This window comes from Adiantum capillus-veneris, chromosome 1 (genome assembly GCF_014529385.1).
Source record: "Adiantum capillus-veneris isolate H3 chromosome 1, ASM1452938v2, whole genome shotgun sequence".
Lineage (NCBI taxonomy): Eukaryota > Viridiplantae > Streptophyta > Polypodiopsida > Polypodiales > Pteridaceae > Adiantum > Adiantum capillus-veneris.
In genome coordinates this window covers 152,684,537-152,704,478 of record NC_140931.1, presented here as the reverse complement: position 1 = coordinate 152,704,478, position 19,942 = coordinate 152,684,537, and the positions used below count along the sequence as shown (strand labels likewise).

Below are 19,942 nucleotides of genomic sequence, written 5' to 3'. Positions count from 1 at the left end.
TGCATCATATGTTCTAGACCCTATGAGGAGTCACATGAAAAGATGCACCTAAGTCAAGAACCCAATCATGTAAAGCATAGTCATCAGTGGAAACCAAAAATAATGAATTCATGGCAGATGTGAGATAAATATCTCCATCAAAATCTTCAACAAAAACAATTTTGATCTCTTCAATCTTCACGCTGCTTTCTTTAGTCTTGCCTTATTCCTGCTTCTTGTCTTTACCTTTCTCTTGTTTCCACTTTCGACAGTCTTTCTTTATGTGGCCTTGTGACAATGATAGCACTCAATTTCTTTTTGGCCACTGTTACCATATACATATGGTAGTGATGTGTGTGAACACACTAGGACCGCCGGGGCATTTTTTCCCTCTTTAGGAGGTTTTTCCCCCATGCATGATATATACGCCCATCGATCTAGGGCTATCTATCTTTCCATTGCACACTAAGTAATACACTCTCTATTGTGTGCCTTGAGCTTCCTTCGTCTTCTCCAACTGTGTGCGTTTCTCTGCAACCCTAATTCCAACAATTGGTATCAGAGCAGGTTGCATCCTCCCGGGCTTAGTCACCAGCTGCTCCAGTACACGCCTGCTCACTTTCTCCGATTTCAGTGAGCTTTGGCGAGCGTTCGCAGGTCGACAAATATTTAGGGTAAGCTCGTAGAGCTTGGTCTGCTCAGATTCTTGCTTTGGGCTCATTTCGGCCTCCATTTCCACTACAGGCAGTACTGCACAGGCTATTTCGTCATTTTGTGCAGAATTTCTGTCAATGCCGTTTTTTGCATAACAGGTGCCTTATAGTCTTCTACGGTTTGTGCTATATAGCACGTGTTGTTCCTGCTCCATTTCTCCTATTTTCGGGCAGTTTTCACATCAGGTGCAGCATTTACCATGGCTGACAACAACAACACAGATGTGTTCAAGATGTTTGCTGCTGAGGACAGGTTGGATGGGGACAACTACCCTATGTGGGCTTATATGATGCAACATTTTCTTGTGTCAAAGGGCGTCTGGAACATTGTGCAGGGCATTGATGTACGTCCTAGTTCTGAGGATGTAGGCAATGTTGAGGATGTTGCAGGTCTTGCTGCAAGGATTGTTGCTGTTAGAGTTGTTTTGCCTACAGCAAAACAAGCTCGTTGGGATGTAAAGGATGCGTAGGCTCATGCATTGATTGCGTTGTCCGTGAAGCGCACCATTGCTCCTCACATCCGTTCAACAAAATCTGCAAGACAGGCTTGGGATATTCTAGCAAGTCTTTATGCAAGCCGCAATGAGGCTAAAATTGCTTTGCTGCGTAAAGAGCTGGAGTCCAAGATTATGCATGAGGAAGATGATATGGACACTTTCCTTGCTAGTGTCAAGGATATCAATGAGCAACTTATTTCTGCAGGTGCAGTCATAGCTTTATCCGTGTGCATGTGCAATGAGCAACTTATTTCTGCAGGTGCAGTCATAGCTTAATAATAGCATAGCTTTATCCGTGTGCATGTGACACCCAAGATTAGAATCGAAAAAATAATCCAACGATCTAAATTGCTTTCCACATGTCTGCCATACTGTAATTAAATACCATTACACCTAAAACTCTAATTTATCCATCCTTAGTTTACCCGACGATTTGATGGTGGAGATCAAGCCTACGTCGCATTGCCTAATTTGGGCCCTAGATCCATCTTGAGGGGCCCCTTGTAAAATAGTGATGAGGCTTTAGCTTTGTATTTTACGGACTGTGTCTCAGCTTACACTCATGTCGCTTTGAAATTAAAAAATGATGATTGAGACCTGAGAGCAAGAGGAAAAGGAAAAACCTCATTTAGATTTTGAAAAAAATGGTGTAAAATTTTAAAAATCAGCTCAATTTTTTAATTTTGCCTCGTGGAAGACTGACCAAAATCAATTGTGTAAGGTTTTGAAAATGATTTTCAGGTTTCAAGAAGAGAATCCGTAAAGTGAAAGAGAGAGAGGAAAAAGGCTCTATGTGGCTGTGGGTGTCCAGCCCATAAAAACAGGCCACGTGGCAGACAGCAGAAATGGATAAACCAAAAGTCAAAGTGCAATATATGACCACGTGGCATATCCAACGGTGATGCGTACTGCACTTTATCAAAGTGCAGATGAATTCCAGGGGCCATTGCCGGTCATTTGAATGCCTGCGGTGACCGGCAGACTAAGCATGCCACGCAAGCGCTGCATAACAGCCACAAGCTTTGGCGACGCCGCCAAATTTAGTGGGGTGGCTAAATTTGGCATTCATGGGAGCCTGCGCTTTTTGTGCTTTGCCCTTTCCCATTATTTCTCCATCACCTGCAATCGCAATCGCCAGGAGTTTTGCATACCTTCATCTTCTCTGCACCCAAGTCGTATAAGTACTAAGTAGCTTTCCCATAGCTTACTTTTCATCTGCAGAAATTCTGCCTTGATTGCGCAGGTGATGTATTTCTGCTGCATCATCGCCATAGCCACTGTGAGAAATTAGCTTCTGCTGGCTCCTGATATATTCTGTTTGTCGAGCAAAGCATAGAACAGTGAGTTTTGGCATATCTCCTTCTTGAAAAAGAGAACCACCGTCTCATCATCATAGTGATGATCATCGTAGCGTCATTTTGGCCGATTTCAAGAGTTCTAATAGCCATAGCTAGGGAGAGGAGGAGCTGCTTTTTTTTGTTTCTACCTTACTTGACCTCTGAGTTCTTCTCTAAAGAGGAAGATCCACACACATTGGACTTGCGGTCGTGTAACTTACGCAGGTCGTTTCCTGCTCTTAGTATATGTCAGCAGGAAAGCAAAGTGAGAAAGTGAGTTGCATCTCAATGGCAGTGCTAGACTTGACAATGTCTTGTTGCAGGGGTTTTGCAGTTGTATAGCAAATGGAATGCTTCTGCATCGATTAAGGTGTGGTGCACATGGACGTTGGTGTGGTGGATTCCTGTCGGAGATCTCTGCTGAAGTGAGCGCACATGTGTATGCAGATGGGCTTCTCAAACATCGATTTATACAAAAAGCATGTACAATTATGAGTGCTTCACCGGCCGTCGTTGTGCCCCAGGTGCAACTCTTGCCCAGCACACATCTTCAAATCTGCAGTAGTCTTTCGTGGCAAAAGCATGAAATGACATGTTTATCTCAATTAATTAGCAACGCGGTACTAGCTGTGACTAGTCGGAATTTACGTCGGAAATTGTGGAATTGATTCTCATCTAATGAAGATATTGTTAAAAGTTTGTGACTAATAAGTCTTTGGATGATAAGGTAACACGATTCATGTTGAAAGCTGTTGAATTCCAAATAACAGATCGAGCAGGGATCTTTGGATAAGGGAACAAAGCTTTTATTAACATTGAATTGAAATTGGCAATATTGAATTGTATTAATATTGGGTTAATGGCCATGGCTGATCAAGGCAGACTAGGCGGCAAAGTAGGCTCACATATCTTCTATATCTCTAGTGCTCTCTTTTCATGTTTCATGTGCTGATCTAGGTGAAGCTCTTTACACAATCGAGTAGAAATTTAAAGAAAGAAATCGCTTATATATTAACATTATAGAAAGTTGAAGCTCTATAGCCATGGTGAGAGGCCTGTTCTCTTCATAGCCTGCCAAGGATCAATTGCCTATACACTTAAGCAACTCAATATTGGACACTCACTTGTATGGTTGAGCACTGAGCTATATCCTTTTCTTTTAAATATGGATGAATTCAGACGTTGTAAACCTGGATTCCCAAGCATTCAATGTTTGAGCTCTTTTATTATTTTCGTGGTGCTGTGATACTTTTGAGTCTTCACTAAAGATGGCTGTGAAGATTGTACATGGCAAGATTTGCATCGTGTGCCAAGACACTTGCAAGAGAGAGACCAGCCCAGCAGCATGGTTGGTGAGAATGTTACAGATGAGGTGGGTGGGGGGTGGGTGGGGGTTGTACCGCTTCCGGCAGGGAGATGCAAGCCTCTTATCTTCATTTTTTCTATCATGCTGTCCTCTACGTTTGGGAGCTGACCATGACCTCCTTACCCGTCCTCGCCCGGGCTATGGTGTAGTCAATGGTGGCATCGGTCGATGACCATGACCTTTCACGCGGGCTATGGTCTAGGCAATGGTGGCGTCAATAACGGTCGATGACCATGACCTTCCACGCGGGCTATGGTGTAGGCAATGGTGGCATGGATAACGGTCAATGACCATGACCTTTCACGCGTGCTATGGTGTAGGCAATGGTGGCATCAATAACGATGTGACATTGGTCTTAGAGCATGATTCAATGTGACATTGTTAGAGTGTGCATATACAGTGAAGCTCAAGGAGAAAAATTCCATTTCTTCTGTATTTTCGCCCATAGTTCCATTTATTAACTATGCGATGTCCTCACAACTTGATTAATGGATTTTAAAAATAAAAACCACAAAAACCTGTATAAAAGTGTCCTTAACTATAAGAGTTCTGTATGCTACTCAAAATTGTACCACCTTAAGGCATCCTTGGGGAGCTCAGGCAAAGACTTTTATTTTTTCAGGATGGAGAGAACCAGTTGACAAACTGGAGCAAATCTTCAGAGCTTTGTGACAACCTCCCTAGTTTAAGCAAGCTGGAGAAAGAGACGTTGAGACTTGGAGATGACAACAAAACAAAGGTAGCAACACAAGACTTTCAAGAAGTATTGTGTGTGCGTCCGCTTCATACATGCATGCCATGGAGTGTTCTTCATCACTGAAGATCGTAGATGAAATGCATGATAATAATGAAAAGCTAAGTCAGTTGACTGTCAACTATGCACTTCGTAGCAAAAGTATAACCAGCTGGTTGGAGCTGAATCTAATTCAAGCATGGCTGTGCGCACTAGAAAAGTTTTGCTAATTTCTTGAATAATGTTAAAAAGAGTGTCAGTTGTGACCATAGGTTGTCCATTATAGCTATTATGACATGCACATCTTCTAAGAAATGAATTGCAGAAGATCTCTTTCTAGATAGAATATGTGGGTTATGGGTATCTTTGTCTTCTAAACAGGGGCAGCAAGAATGGTGTGAGCCCCTCACTATATTCTTTTAGGAATTTACGTGACAGAATAAGTGAGGACATAGAATCATAAGGACTGTTTGTAATACCACACTTCATTCAAACTTTGGAAAACGTTGATTGTGCCATATTGATGCCTGGGGCAATTACTCAATAAAAGCTCTCTATAATAATATCACTTGTGTTCAAGAAACTCCAATATACATGTTATATTTGCACTGTGGATCTATTTAAAAAACCTTGCCCCCTCTAATGTATACATAAAAGTATACAGTTTGTTAAGTGTAAGTAATTATATTCGGTTAACTCACGTGACATGATACACGTTTTGAAAAGTGACGGCCCCGAGTATTGATGGGGAAGCTATTAATGTTTAACAGTGGCCGTTGGTTCGATACAATTTAGTTGTCCGGTTTGTGTGCCTCAAGTTCAAATGAGTTACAGTATTGAACATACAAATGGAAAGATGCTGGAAGACAATGGGATTTGAAGTCTTGCATGTTGTAAGACCACTGATTGAGAGAACCTAGGTTTATGGAAGGTGATTTAGGCCCTGTAACTGTGGTGGCTTATTTGCTATGTCCAATAGTAGTATCTGTCGTGGCTATGCCCAAGAGTGTTTAGTGACATCCTGCCGATAATATATCACAATGCATAGTTTGCAAATGTCATGCTCCCTTCAGAAATCATGATGCATTTGGACAGTCTACTATCATCATCATCAGTGCATAGTTTGCAAATGTCATGCTCCCTTCAGCAATCATCAATGTCTAATAATGCATCATCAATGGCATGATGCATTTGGACAGTCTACTATCATCATCATCACTGCATGCCTCTCAGATGTTATCTATCCTCTTCTGCATTGGGAAAGTAAACTATTGTATGGCGCCTGTTTTTAAGGTCTTTCTGCACTGAACAGGTCAGAAAACCTTACACTATAACAAAACAAAGGGAACGATGGACAGAGGAAGAACATGAAAGGTTTTTAGAGGCCTTGAAACTATATGGTAGAGCGTGGCGCCAAATTGAAGGTCATTCCACGTTTGGTTTTTTGAAGGAAGAAACTATCTCATTGCTATTGTCAGGTACTACCCTTCTGCTTCATTAACGGTGCTATCCTTGTGTTGTAGAGCATGTTGGAACCAAGACTGCTGTCCAGATTCGCAGTCATGCACAGAAGTTCTTCTCAAAGGTTAAGATCTAACTTCCTGTTGTTTTTCAACAGCTTAAGAAAGTTTCCACGGGAGATGTAGCAATTCAATTCTGCTATACTTTTTTTTTCTAAGCATTGAGGCTGTTCACATCTGCACACCTACATGTTTATGGTGGTTTCTTGTTTTTTTTAATGGTTGGTGGTGGGTAGGGAAATTTGGATTTTTTTCTCACGTTCACGTTTTGGATAGGAGAAATCTGTACCCATTGGTCTAGCTCCATTCGGGCTTGCTGGATACAAGGTGGTCTTGCATAAAGCAAGTTTTGCCAACTAAAGTAATATCCGGAGGCATGTAGTTCCCATCAAGGATGATTGCTAATAGGCCTTCTCTTGAATTACAGACAGGCTTTGTTCAGGATGGCTATCTTCACTTTTCAGAGACAGTCCATGGGCTACAACGTCACAGCACATATGTTCGACAGGTTTCTATGCAAGGCTTCCCACCCATTTGAATGTAGTGGCACCGATTATCACATGGGCTCACCGATATCACACAACTATGGTTGGCTATGCATTGGCTAAGTGATTCTTGAGTAGGACCGTACTTATAGGTGGGCAAAAACAAACGCTATGTGCACTTATGTTCATCGTTGACGAGGGTAGAGCCCATGGTGGGAGGAGGATTTTTTGTTGCTTTGAGGACTTTTGCAGGAATTTTGACACTGCCAAAGGCACGGCTTATGCATAGACTCAACACAGTGCGAGGATGGGTTTATATGGGCGAGTGTGACCTTATATGCACGCAAGGTATGGATTTCATAGGGGGTTTTGATGTTGATATATAACACCATTGGTGCTGAAGCAAGGATGCGTATCACTGTCTATTAATAATACCCCAGAGCATATTGACGTCGTGGGTGGCAAAGGAGCCTTGCTTGCTGTGTAGAATCTTCCCTGTACTTAGATGACTTGTCATGTAGATGAGGACGTGCTCACAAATGCAATTTAAAGAGTCACATGCTAGTTTTCCATATGTTTGTAAATATGGGGCACCCGTACAGGCATCATACTTGTATCATATGAGAGGTTGGTGGCTGAAAATCCTATCCTGCAATTTGGCAATTGTGATGGTTGTGTACAACTTTTTGGATGCAAAGACAAAACTGGCATGGTAGTGAGAACTGAGGAGTGCCCCTGGCTAGTGTGAACGAGGCCCTTAGGTTAGGGTGTTGATGAAGTCCTATAAATAGGGCCATGATTCATTTGTGAGCTAGCTTGTGTGATCACCACTCTTGGACTATAGACCTTTTGCAGTGTCTGCCTTGTTGACATCCAGCCTAGAGTGTGGTATGGAAGTTGGGACGCTAGTCCTAGATGTATGGTGCTAGGCAGGACTAGCTGCAGTCTCCCATGCTAAGGGATGAGTTAGATATCTATCCCTTATGTCGTTTTATGTGCGTTTTCGGCCTGTGTCATATTATGTGTGCAGGATGGATCCTTGCAGAGCAGCAACATTGTTTTCAACAAAACTTCCTGCTAGTTCAGATGGCGACGTGCACAAAACCACTAGGGCTCATGGTACCTTTATGGTCCAGCTTGATGGGTTCACTTCACTCATGAATAGGGTGGTTGGATAATGGGACCATAGTTACCCGGAACGGGAACGGGGAACGGGAACGGGAGGGTCCGGAACGGGACGGGAAAGGGGAGGAGGAGGGGGGGCGGAACAGGAACGGGGCCGGAACGGTCCACCTAAAGTAAAACTTGAATTACCTCCATTCAGCTTAGTCCCAAATAAACTCCTAAACAACTCCAAAACTGCCCCCTAACCTGTCCTCAAAGTGCACCAAATACGTTCCCCTAACAACCCCAAATCTGCCCCCAAAAGCCCACTTTTTTCCCCCCAAATGCCTACTTTTGTCCGTTCCGTCACGCGTTTCGCCGTTCCGCCTCATGTTCCACCTCGTTCCCCCCATTCCGGAACACCACCGGAACACCGTTCCGGTTACATCCCGTTTCGGAACTGCGTTCCGTTCCCATCTCCGTTTCGGGAACGGGACTCGTTCGGAACGCCGTTTCGGAACGTTTGGGCGGTGTTCCCTCCATTCCCTGTTACACTGAATGGGACGCTACTAGTTGGAGAAGTGGACATGGAGGGCACATGCAAGCCAGTGGTGGGAGGCTATGGTATGTAAGGTTTCCTTTCACGTACATGAATTTTGTGTGTGGACAGGAGTCACATGGGCCAAATCGTAGTTGCTTTGGGGACTGCCTTTAGGGGTACGCGAGCACCTCCCATCGACAAATGTTTGGGCAATATGAGGTTGAGTGTTTGCTCTTTCCTTACAGGTTTGAGATTCATGTTGAGTGCAGCTAGGTGGTGCTGAGGATGATGAATGCATGGTATGTCACAAAATGATCACGTGGCGATGCTACCTGGACACACACACACATGCGTGGCAGGCTGATGACGTGGTGATGCTACCCGGACACACGCATGGCAGGCTGATGATGTGGCGGACAGATGATGACGTGGCTGAACAATACGGACTGTTCACAAATTGCGCTGACAAGCTGATGACGTGGAAGCTCATGTACGGAATTCCACTTTTTGTGATGGTGTTTTTTTCTGACAGCTTTTGAAGCCAATTGCTTTTGGGCTCTGCTTTTTGGGCATCCCTTGTAAGAATAAAAGGACCCTTAGGGGCCTGAGTCTTGAGAGTGTTTGGACGCAGAGTCTGAGAGCAGAGGACCTCTTCGGGAGTTGTACTTTATTCAAGCATTAATATAATAAAGAAACACCGAAAGGGGCGCCAGGTTTTGGGGCCAATACCTCTAGGCATGGAACTATGCCGGGCCGTGTCGACTCAAGTTGTAAAGTTGTGAATTATTTTAAGTGATTCTCTTGTGTGTCGTGTCGGATTCTCGACTTGGGGTGCCCAAGCCTGTGACAGTGGTATGAGAGCACGGCCGATTTCTCTTCTATCGGGAAATCTGATCCTCTTACCGTGACACACATGGATTCAAACGACGAATCTTGCAAGAATCAGACGAACCCTCCTGATGCTTCTGAAACAAGAGGCGGTACGGAAAATTTGAATGGATTAGCAGATCACGAATACGGGCCACCTCGGCCTACGCAGTATTAGCTAATGAAGATGCAACGTCAGCAAGCAGGTTGATGAGTGTGCAAAGCAGATGCTCAAGTTTGCAAAGGATCCACAATATGCAAATTTTTTGACCAAGCATCTGATTGACAAGGTGCATACCCATTGGCAGCAAGCCATTGATACCCCAATCAAGTAAGCCCTCAAGCAACCTCATGTTCTACGGATGTCTACTGAAGATGAACTCGAGGACGTTGTTGAAAAACGAGTCAACCAACTAATGAGGTCAAAAGAAAAGCAACTGAAGAAATGTAACAAGGGAACTGATTAATTTTTTGCATGAGGCGTTTCGTGAGATGATTCATGATGCTATTCCCCCACTGGTTGCTCAAATGCATCTTGATATTGATATTGCTTGGTATCGTTTCATCATGCACGCGCAATGTGTGATTCAAGATTATGGAAAACACTTCTTGCTTCAGTTATGAGGGGATGTTGAGGATGCCAAGCATGTTTAGCAAGAGCTCCAACTTTTGGCTGAGACTTATCTGAATGTGAATCGACAACGCTTTGTGAGGCTTGAGTGTGTCTGCAACATAATGATAAACGCAAACTAGATAAATGGAAAACCCATGCTCGACATCGAGTGTTTGTGGATAAGGGAAGTTCCTCGAAATAGTTTTTTAATCACCTACATTATTCAAGGGGCTCTCAAACCATCAAGAGGGTTTTGCTTCAATCGGACTATTGGACAGCCTCAAAGCGTGAGCTTGCTGATGCCTTGGCTTCACACTTTGAGAATGTTTTTGCTATTCCTCTTCCAGCTTCTACTGAAAGTCAACATGCACGCCAACTTTTGTTATCTACGGTGCATCCAATCCTCTCGCCTCCGTTCTTCAATGGCTTGACATGTCACCAGTTTGTGACATCCCCCTTCTTGAAAGAAAGTAATCGTCCTGCGATTACAGCATATCTGCAAAACAACTAAAGTCAGCTCAAAAATTTCAGAGGGACATCAATTTTCGCATTCCAGATTGGAGCTCTTGATATCCTGGGTCGTTGGATTCCCCGACACATCTCATCCAATTAGGAGTCTCATTCCAGATTGGAGCTCTTGATATCCTGGGTCGTTGGCTTCTCAGAAAAATCTCATCCAATAAGGAATATTCAATGATTGACACATCACAATGCAATACAAATGCTCACATATGCATGTTACAAGACACAACGAACGGTGTCGTTGAGCACTCCCCCGAGACAGACGGTCTGCTATATGAAGCTACTCAACGACTACCTCATCACTCCCCTCGCAAATAACCTAAAAAGGTCCGGTCCATGAGTTCAGAGGACTAGTACAACCAAACACTCCCCAGACGCAACCTGCGTCGCTTGGAGGTTCAAGCATACAACCAAACGCTCCCCAGACATCTCGTCTACATCATTCGGAGGTTTTTCAACATACAACGAAACGCTCCCCAGACATCCCGTCTACGTCGTTCCAAGGTTTTCAAGCATACAACGAAACGCTCCCTAGACATCTTGTTTGCATCGTTTCGAGGTTCAAACAATACCAAAACAACATTTCTCGCTACTTTACCTGGGAATAAATCACCAAGCATTGAAACTATTATTGAAAACAAAGTCAAACAGTTTACATTGTACCAAGGAAGGTTTAAAACAGATACAAACAGATACCATCCATTTCAAACAAATTTCAAACAATACTTCCTCAAACAGAGTTCAAAAGTATCTAACTACAAAACAACTAGAAAATTCATTCAGGTTTTTGATTGGACAGCCAAACTTTGAGAACGACTGGCTTGTCCTTCAACATCAGGGTAATGGTTCGGCTCCGGATATGGAGAGTTGCATCATTCTTGTCGTGCCAAGGCGTGCCCAAGAGAATGTCGCGATTGTCCAACTTCATAATGTGGAAATCGGCTTTTTTATTATAATCTTGGATAGTCACTGGAAGAGCCACTTTCTGAGTTTGCCCCGTGGCTAGCTTGGTTTCAACTTCTCCACCCTCTGCATCATAATCAAAGTGCATCTGCTTCAAGAATTCTGGATGGATGAAGTTCTCTGTAGCTCGAGGGTCAAAGAAAATAAGGGCTTTCAAGTCGTTGACTTTTCCCTTTGCTCGACACACTTCATTTGTACTTTCAAGGCGTATGCCATAGATATCAGGGACTATCTAATAGCGGGTCTAGCTCTCTTAGTTGGAGGTGGCCTTGGGGATCTTTCTGTCGTGGGAGCAGAAGGTTTCTATAAAGACGTCGAGGCTCGATCAGGACATGTAGTGAATGTATTCCCTATTTGAAAACATTCGAAGTATCGGCCTTCTTGTAAAAGGGTTTCTCGTTGACGCTGTGTCAGACGAGGCCTTTGGGGTTGGGTTTCATGAGACTCCTGAGAATTTGTTCGTTGTTGCCGAGAGTTTTGGTTGGTGGTCATAGTTGGTTCTGTGGTAAACTCAACTGGTTGAGACTTGCTTGGATAGACAATATTCCTACAACGATCATGGTAAACCAATGGTGTATTGCTCGCATTGTTCCTCCAAGGAAATGAACTTAAAGAAAGACACCGGAAGATAGACATCAAGAAACCTTTGGTTATAATTGTCCATGGTCTCTGTGGCAAGCATTTTCAAGTTGCCCCATTTTGCCAAGATCCGGACTTCAAAGAGAGAAGTCGTATAACTGCGTGCGAATATTGTCTTGAAAGCTTGCCAGGTCCTTGGAGCATGTGGTTGCTTCGCGATTGAACTCCACCTTTGCATGGAATTATCTTTAAGAAATCCCGCTGCTCAAGAAATCTTGGATTTTTCTGTATAGTTTCCCAAAGCATAGATATTGTTGAATTGGCGTAGGAACTGCAATGCTTTCTTTCGATCTTTCATCCGGGAAAAGGTGAAAAATTTGACCGTCGAGCCGCCATCCTTGAAATCTTTCGGTTGGTTAGGCGTGTGTCCAGGTATGGATAGTAAGGGTATCCATACGGCTCCCAACCATTGTAACCCGATGGCGATGGTGGTGGGGGAGGTGGGGCAACGGCGGTGGCAAAGGCAGTTGCACTGGATTAGGGTTAGATGGTTGCATCATATTCTTGACGACTCTCCCGATCGGAACAGACGCTGGGATGGTTGCCTGCTTGAAACTTTTGTACTTCCTAGTACCAGAGGAGGTACCACCTGGGGCATCAAAGGGGGTAACATACAGAAACTGTTGAAAACTTTGCAGCATCGGGAGATTATGTTGAGGATGCACCATATTCCTAACGACTCCCCCGATCAGAACAGACGCTGGGATGGTTGCCGGCTTGAAACTTTGTACTTTCTAGTACCAGAGGAGGAGGTACCACCTGGGGCATCAAAGGGGGTAACATACAGAAACTGTTGAAAACTTTGCAGCATCGGGAGATTATGTTGAGGATGCCGCGAAAGAATGTCACGAAGCTCGTCGAGGAAAAATTTAAGTATTATGTCGAATCCATGAACACCATGTCTTGGGTTCCTAATGGCTTATGCCATGTAAGACAGAGCGGTGAAGACGGGAGCGCGCTTGATACGCGATGAAGTGGGGTTGGCTAACAAGTCCGGTGTCGAGACATGAAGATTCTTTAATAAAATTCCCTGTGAAACTTGAAAGCGCGATCTTGCTCTTTGATAGGACCAGTATGCTTTCAGAAAAGCACACGCGTGAAGCTCTAATACCACTGTCACGGGGACGGGCACCATGTGCTAACGTAAAAACACAGAGTGAACAACTTTAAGCACTTGAAATAATAACTGAATTGAAAGAGACGCACAACACGAGACAGGGAGTGTTGGAGTTCCATCCCGAGAGAGCACTGACCCCAAACCTTGACACCCCTTTCGGTATTTCTTTATATTGCTTGAACTCAGTACAATGCTGGTACTCGTGCTCTGCACCTTCACTCGGAAGAGTGCCAAAGACTGAGCCCTTTGCACATATTTAAAGGCCCTTGGCCTATGAAAAGCAGTTTACATGACAAGCTTCAAACTCAAACCCAAAAACTGGCCCTAAAAGCTGCCCAACGTAAATCACGGAAATCCGTACAGGCTACCACGTCAGCATAGTCAGTGTGAAATGCGGAATTCTGTGCAGGCTGCTACGTGGCACTGCCATCGCAAATCACGGGCATCTGTATAGCTGCCACGTCATCATCTTCTACACAAGTGAATTGGAGCATGTGTGTGCTGGTCCTGCCCCATAGGATGGGGTCCCACAAGTTGGTGGGAACTCTTCTTTGGAAATAGGCCACTCGGCAAGACTTTCCAAGTTGGTAAAACTTCTTCTGCTGCTTTTGCTTCTTCTACTGCTTCTAGGGTTTAGGCCTCTCGGCCAGGATCTGCATGTTGGCTCCGTTCTTCAGTGGCTTGACACGGAAGCAGTTTGTGACAGATGATCTATGTGTGCGTAATAGACAAAGAGGGTGCATCCAAAGAGTACTGGAAAGGAGGCAATCTATCCATACCGAAACCATGTAACTAAAACCATGATGTCATCTGTCTATACCCATAAGTAGTATCCCCATGCAATGCTAGTTGTCAAGAAGACTCAAGAGCTAAGCGAGCATATTTGTGTCTTGGGAGGTCCCATAAGCTGTGCATAAAGGAGACTGACTTGGTGAGTGCCTTGACCACAGGTGGAGATGCAACCAGCTCTACTCTCACAATCTCATGTGGTACTGAAGCCTTAGCTCTAATCATTCGAGAGATCATAGTCCATACATCACCCATCAATGCTACCAAATTTGCTATGGTGGTCCACTGAAGGTCCCCATATCTAGACTCCATAAAGCATAGCTGATGTCACTAAAGTATCAAAGAGCCATAGCTCTGTTCGTGGTTCCTAGAACTGAACCTGCAAACACATCCTCTCTAATCTGCCTAGGGCAGCATAAGCTCTGGTCAATTTAGTCTCAGCTGCTCTCCTCAATGAAAACTCTTGCCCACCGAAGACTCTCCCAAGTGTATGCATCTGTATACTCCATTGACTCTTGGCCATAAGAAAATGTGGGGTGTTGATCTCCTTACCCAATGTGGTGTGGTATTGAATACCATCACCTTGGTTTTGCACAGAGAGAGAGAGAGAGAGAGAGAGAGAGAGAGAGAGAGAGAGGAGAATAGAATGAAATGAAATGTTATATTAAACGTTATCAAAAGGCCAAAATGACCTATGAGACCAAACTGATACAATCCTTGTGGATCTAATCCAATGTGTGGGTATAAAAATAAAATGAAGTAAAGTGAAAGACTAAACTAAAAGGATAAAATCGTCATCCCCGAGGATGCCTGGCATCAGGCGTTGTCCTAGAAAGTAGTGCTTCGGTCGCTGAAGAGCTTCGTCAATGTCCACCTCTGTAAATAGTCGTATTGGACTTCTCGCATTTCGTGCTAGAATAGTCTTGATTCTCTGGTCACTAATATACCTCTAGTAGAAGTGGGCTCTGAAGTCTGCTGTGAAGCATGCTCATCTGGCTTCTGAGTCCCTGCTCTAAAGAAGTCAGTGATCTCCCTCTGTGAATGTCTCCCACTGCTTGGTCTCCTCAAGAGACTCTCCCTGTGTCTGCGCAGCTCTAGCAAAAACAACCCGAGGCATCTCTGATCCTGATATCTCATGAATCTAGCCAACGGTCCAAAGCCCTCTCTGGATAGACAGTGAAAGCGGCCTCGTATCTCATAGTATACCGGACAATGACAAATGTGATGTAAGTCTGTCTCTGGCTCTATATGACACAACTGGCATATCCTGACTTCTGCCCGTACTCTCCTAAATCTGCCAGTCTCAATCTTTAGCTGATGCAATGGTGTGCGCATCTAACCAATAGCACATCATATCCCATAGGTTAAATGAGTGTCCATATAGGCCGGTCTGATCACAATCCATCCTCTGTTAATTGGAGGAGATTCTCTCTATAGAAAGCCATCTGTACCAGCTGTATCCATGTGCTTCCGGTATCTAGTTAAATCAAATCCTGACGTATGAGTCTAGCGACCTCTGTTTGTGTGAGAGAAAGGGAGGGTACATCCAAAGAGTATTGGAATGGAGTCAGTCTATCCATGCTGAAGCCACGTGACTGAAACCATGATGTCATCTGCCCATACCAACATGCTGTGTCCCCTTATAGCGCTAGCTGTCGGGATGACTCAAGGGCACTATAGACAGAAAATGAGCAAAACTCTGCTAACTCAAAACCACAGATAGTCTACCCACCCACATATAAAGTGATTATAGGACCCAATAAAAATACAGACATGGGAAAAACCTGAAACCTCATAAATATGGGGAAAAATGAGAAACCCTAATATCTGTCTCAAAATGACCAGACAGAACTGCATAGAAGGTTCCATCCATGCAATCTATATGGAATGCAGTGGGATGACCACTAGCCATACAAGAAGCCTTAGCTGATTAAATTCTTCCACTGGTTGAAGCTGGCAATGGCGCTCATGCTCCATTTGAGGCCTGTTAGGATACTCAAGGCTTCATGTTGATTGGGATAATCAAGTTTCTTTGTTTTGAGTTGCTTTATACTTTTTGAATTCAAACCATGCAAGTTGGTTTTTTACCTTGTCAAAAAGATACTTCTCGGTTGCCCAATACTTTGTATAATCTGTAAGTTAGTTTTTCTTCTGCAGTAGAAAAGTTACCTTTAGAGTTATCACCTAGATGTTATGAGTAGTTATAGGTTCTTTTTATCATGCTGCAGTTGGAAAGAGAAGGATCTTCTGGCTCCTCAAAGGGCCTGATTTCAGAGATTGATATTCCACCTCCGAGGCCAAAACGAAAGCCTGCCCATCCTTATCCTCGAAAAGTGAGTTCCAACTGTTTCAAGTAGTAATTCAAAAAATGTGCTAATATCCTTCATTTTTTTGACACCACATCATGTTTATGGCCAAAATAATTAGCCCTCAGGAGAAAAAAGATACCTGTCTGATGTATATAAAGAACTGGAGATCAGACGATTCTTTTGAAACATTCCTTGCAGGGTATTTCACTCAGCTCTTATAGCACCCGTAGGCAGTTAAGGTCGCCGCAAACATCAGCAAGGAAGTCGTCTGGTCAGTGTAACAATCTTGAGATTTATGGTGTTCTTAGAAGTTAATAGGAATGAACGTGCTCTCTTGCTGTCTCTACCAGGCTGTGATGTCTCACTGCAGATTGACGATGCCATCATGGAAGCCAACAAATCACCTCTATCCAGCACTCCTGAAACAAACGATCAGCATCCGTTATGCACTGTTTCAGAGAAGATACTGTCGCCAGGATTTTGTCAACAGCCTCATAAACAAGGCACTGAAGAAGTTGAGAGCGATTCCTTTCGGAATGAGTCGCAAGAGACAACAAAGCTGTCCAGGACAACTTGTGCCGAATCAGAGCTTAACTCAGCGCAAAAGGTAGCAGCAAATCAACCAAATTCTTCAATGCCATGCCACAACAATATTTTACCATTTGGAATGTATGGGCCTCATATGGCTCTGCCTTACTTTCACCCCATGCATTCTTTGGCAGCTTTCCCAAATGCTGCATTATTACTGAATACAGTTTTGAAAAGTACATGTCAATCACAAAAGCAGGAGGATGCCCCTGACTTAGCAAGCCTTGCAGCAGCACATGCACAATTAGGCAACTCTCTGATGCCATGGTTAAACCAGAATCCAATAGCCATTGCAGCTGCTACTGCTACGACCCCTTGGACAGGCCTTGGACCACCGCCACAACCACCACTGCATCTTCCATTGAGGCCACCCTTAGATGGGCTTAACGCTGAGAGCCCAAGTGCACTAGCAGCAGCTATAACAGCTGCCGCAGCTGCATCTTTTGCTGATATGTCTGCATGGATAGCATTTCATAGAGCCTACAAGCACCCTCCCAATGCTCCAGAGGTGAGGTCCTTGTTCAAGCCAAACCCGGTAGTGCATTCAGATATAGCTGAGGACCAGCAACAGCAGGGTTTGACTAATTCATCTGAGGGATCAAAGAATGGGGTAACTGTGAATGGGCAAACATCTTCTGAGGAACATGATGCCAGCACAGCAGCTGGAATGCAAGAAACTACTCCTTACCCAATAGCAGACAATCATTCTTTGCCTTCTGGGGGACATTCCCAGAGCAACTTGTGTCGGTATGAAGAAGAGACCTCGAAGAACCAGGAGAATAAAGGACATAGCAGCACCGATAATAGTTGCAATGTGAAGAAAGAGAAAAGAAGGAATGGCTTTAGCAGTGTGTCGGGCAATGGCCTATTGGTCCAGTCAACAAATGGCCTGCAGAAATCAACATATATAACTATGAATGGTAAAATGCTTGAGCGACTGAGGACTGCCGACATGAATAGTGATCAAGTGGAGTTTTCTCCGAGTATGTACCAGGGTAACTCTCCCAAGTCCGGCAAATCCGTGAAGGAAAACAAGGGAAATGGAGAGGGTTGTGCATATAAGGGTAGCTTAGACAGAGAAGAGTGTGCATACAAGGAAAAGATCAATGGTAGCTTAGATGCTTTTACCACCTCTGTACATGTGATAGATTGTACTGTAGAAGAACAAAGTGGCTCTAGCGCTGGCAAGAACAAGGATTGCGTGGCTTCAGAGAGCATCACAAACACGGCTAACATGGAAATTCAGGTAGAGATAGACGTATCTATGCAGCATGAAAATGGTTGGTCTTACAAAAGGCATAAAGATATGGTAATCAGTCTCTTACAAGAAGCTAAGAAAATATTGTCTGTGTACTTAATAGAGGTCATTCTTTCTGTTGTTTCAGGTCCCCAGGCCGAGGGAATGCATCTCAAGCTGTGGCAGTACAGAAGATGACAAAGACAAGGAAAACAATGGTCACATGAAAAGCTCGAAAACTCCAAATGAAGGGGTGCAAGAGTGTGGAGCCAGTCGATACATTGATGACTCTGGCTCGGAAATTATCCCTTGTGAGAAGGGAGGAAAGTTTCTGGTTCAAACATGCTTGAAGAGGTGGCAAGGGGGTAAAATTATGCTGACACATACTCGCACAAATGAGAAAAGCGCATCCAAAGCAGTGTGCGGGGATCCTATGGACGATGATTCAGAATCAATGGACATAAGCTTGATTAATGGGAACAAGCAAGGCGTTTCTCTCATCAAGGCTGATAATCTAAAAGGGTTAAAGGCTTCCAGGTCAGGGAGCAGCAAGTATAGTGGGCATGGCTTTGTGCCGTATAGGCGAGACTAACATGGTGTATGTACTGTACTAGTAGAGATTTACATTGGGTGGTATCATTTTTTAACCATTGATTATCGCCTCTGAGCCACAAAAAATATAATTTTTTTTCTAGGATGGATGCCCCATTCTGGTGTTAGCGACATAAGTGCCTGGCAATGTTTTACTTCTCATATTCGAATTATCCGGGATGAACTCCGCACCAAATGCCCCTCTATATGGGACTATGCCTTGTAAAATATACCTCCTCTGCCCTTTATAACTGCCATCCCTCCCTTATACTCACATGATACCATACAATAACACTTAGAGAAACCCCGGGGAGGTGACATAACAGGTCGCGGTTCTTTTACCACCTGCAAACTTAGGTTTGGTCCACCCACAATTGATGTGATTTTTCTTCACACTCGACAGCATGCACAAAATATTATTTCTGAGTCGGTTGGCATCAAGAGAGTTGACGTCTCAAAGCTACCATTTCTTGGATGCTAGCTGTCCTTTGGTGTCCGCACATCTGTGGAATTGTTGTGCAGCTTTACCAGGCACATGGTGGCCAAGCTAATTAGGGAAAACATTTGAGGTTTTAGGAAAAATTTGCATATTTCAACACCTCCTTTAAGCCATTTTGCACTGCATGGTATTTGTTACTCAAAGGCTCCTTATCCCACATGCATGTGAGCTCTGCACTAGTCGGGACTCTATAGTTTGCAAACATTTGCTTGCAACTTATGGAGCCTGCATTATTAAATAAAGGAAAGCCCAAACCAGGACCAATTTAACATCCATTTCTTGGTTAATCTCTTTAGCATAGCATACTGCACGAATCAATGCAAATCTTCTGAATACAATCTTGCCTGCATTTATCCTCTTTAGTACCAAATGAGCTGAAAGGGTACGGGGGGAGATCCCCAGCGAAATCAGATTCTATGTGAGCCAAGACCTTCATAGCCCGCATGGTCCTGCCAAGCACTTTGTTATACCACACCCATTACATTTGTGAGAGACTTGATGAAAATCACATCGGAAAAAGGATTAAAGATTTGGTTGAACCAAACATTTCTGACTACCCATGTTCTCAAGTCAAGTCATACTGCTTTTTTGCTACAAACAACTGCTCCACAGCTTGCAAATGACTAAAGAACCCCTACGGGAATGCTTTGCCTGCCCTTGTTTAGGACTAGCAGGTTTTCTCTTCTTACTGAACCTACATCATGCTTTGGTTATTTTTCGCTAGAGTGGTATGTGGGGTCACTTGCCTTTCCTTCACTTCACTTAAATCCCCACCAATATATTGCAAAGCAACGAGTCGATCCAATCACACCAAGATCAGCTCCCTTCAATGGAAAGCAAGGCTTAAGAAATGCATTGCAAATGGGCGGTTTTATTCAATTTAATCGAAGTAGAGCTTCATTCAATCTAATAGGAGCTCCCTTGAGTCCAAAG

At 43.9% G+C, this 19,942-nt stretch overlaps 1 protein-coding gene across 5 annotated transcripts; it reads left to right on the top strand.

Moving 5' to 3' along the window:
- The first annotated feature begins 2,294 nt into the window (after positions 1-2,294).
- LOC147465822 (uncharacterized) lies at positions 2,295-18,647 on the top strand. 5 transcript variants are annotated; one of them, XM_086522215.1, is made up of 10 exons: positions 2,295-2,751; positions 2,850-2,896; positions 2,974-3,050; positions 4,515-4,631; positions 5,938-6,049; positions 6,149-6,210; positions 16,014-16,118; positions 16,293-16,365; positions 16,445-17,991; positions 18,068-18,647. In XM_086522215.1, the coding sequence occupies exons 3-10, from the start codon at positions 3,018-3,020 to the stop codon at positions 18,509-18,511; spliced, it is 2,493 nt and encodes an 830-aa protein (XP_086378341.1). In that variant the 5' UTR covers positions 2,295-2,751; positions 2,850-2,896; positions 2,974-3,017; the 3' UTR covers positions 18,512-18,647. The 5 variants fall into 5 exon arrangements, with proteins under 5 accessions (XP_086378341.1, XP_086378318.1, XP_086378349.1 ...); XM_086522192.1 differs by having other exon boundaries at positions 2,850-3,050; XM_086522208.1 differs by having other exon boundaries at positions 2,296-2,751; positions 2,850-3,050; positions 16,445-17,928.
- The last annotated feature ends 1,295 nt before the right edge of the window (positions 18,648-19,942 follow it).

Bases quoted from the DNA above. Each gene is read 5' to 3' on its own strand.
- LOC147465822 (XM_086522192.1), top strand. From the start codon at position 2,877: ATGCTTCTGCATCGATTAAGGTGTGGTGCACATGGACGTTGGTGTGGT. The intron at 3,051-4,514 runs GTGCAACTCTTG...TTATTTTTTCAG, and splicing joins CGGCCGTCGTTGTGCCCCAG to GATGGAGAGAACCAGTTGAC. The intron at 4,632-5,937 runs GTAGCAACACAA...TGCACTGAACAG, and splicing joins GAGATGACAACAAAACAAAG to GTCAGAAAACCTTACACTAT.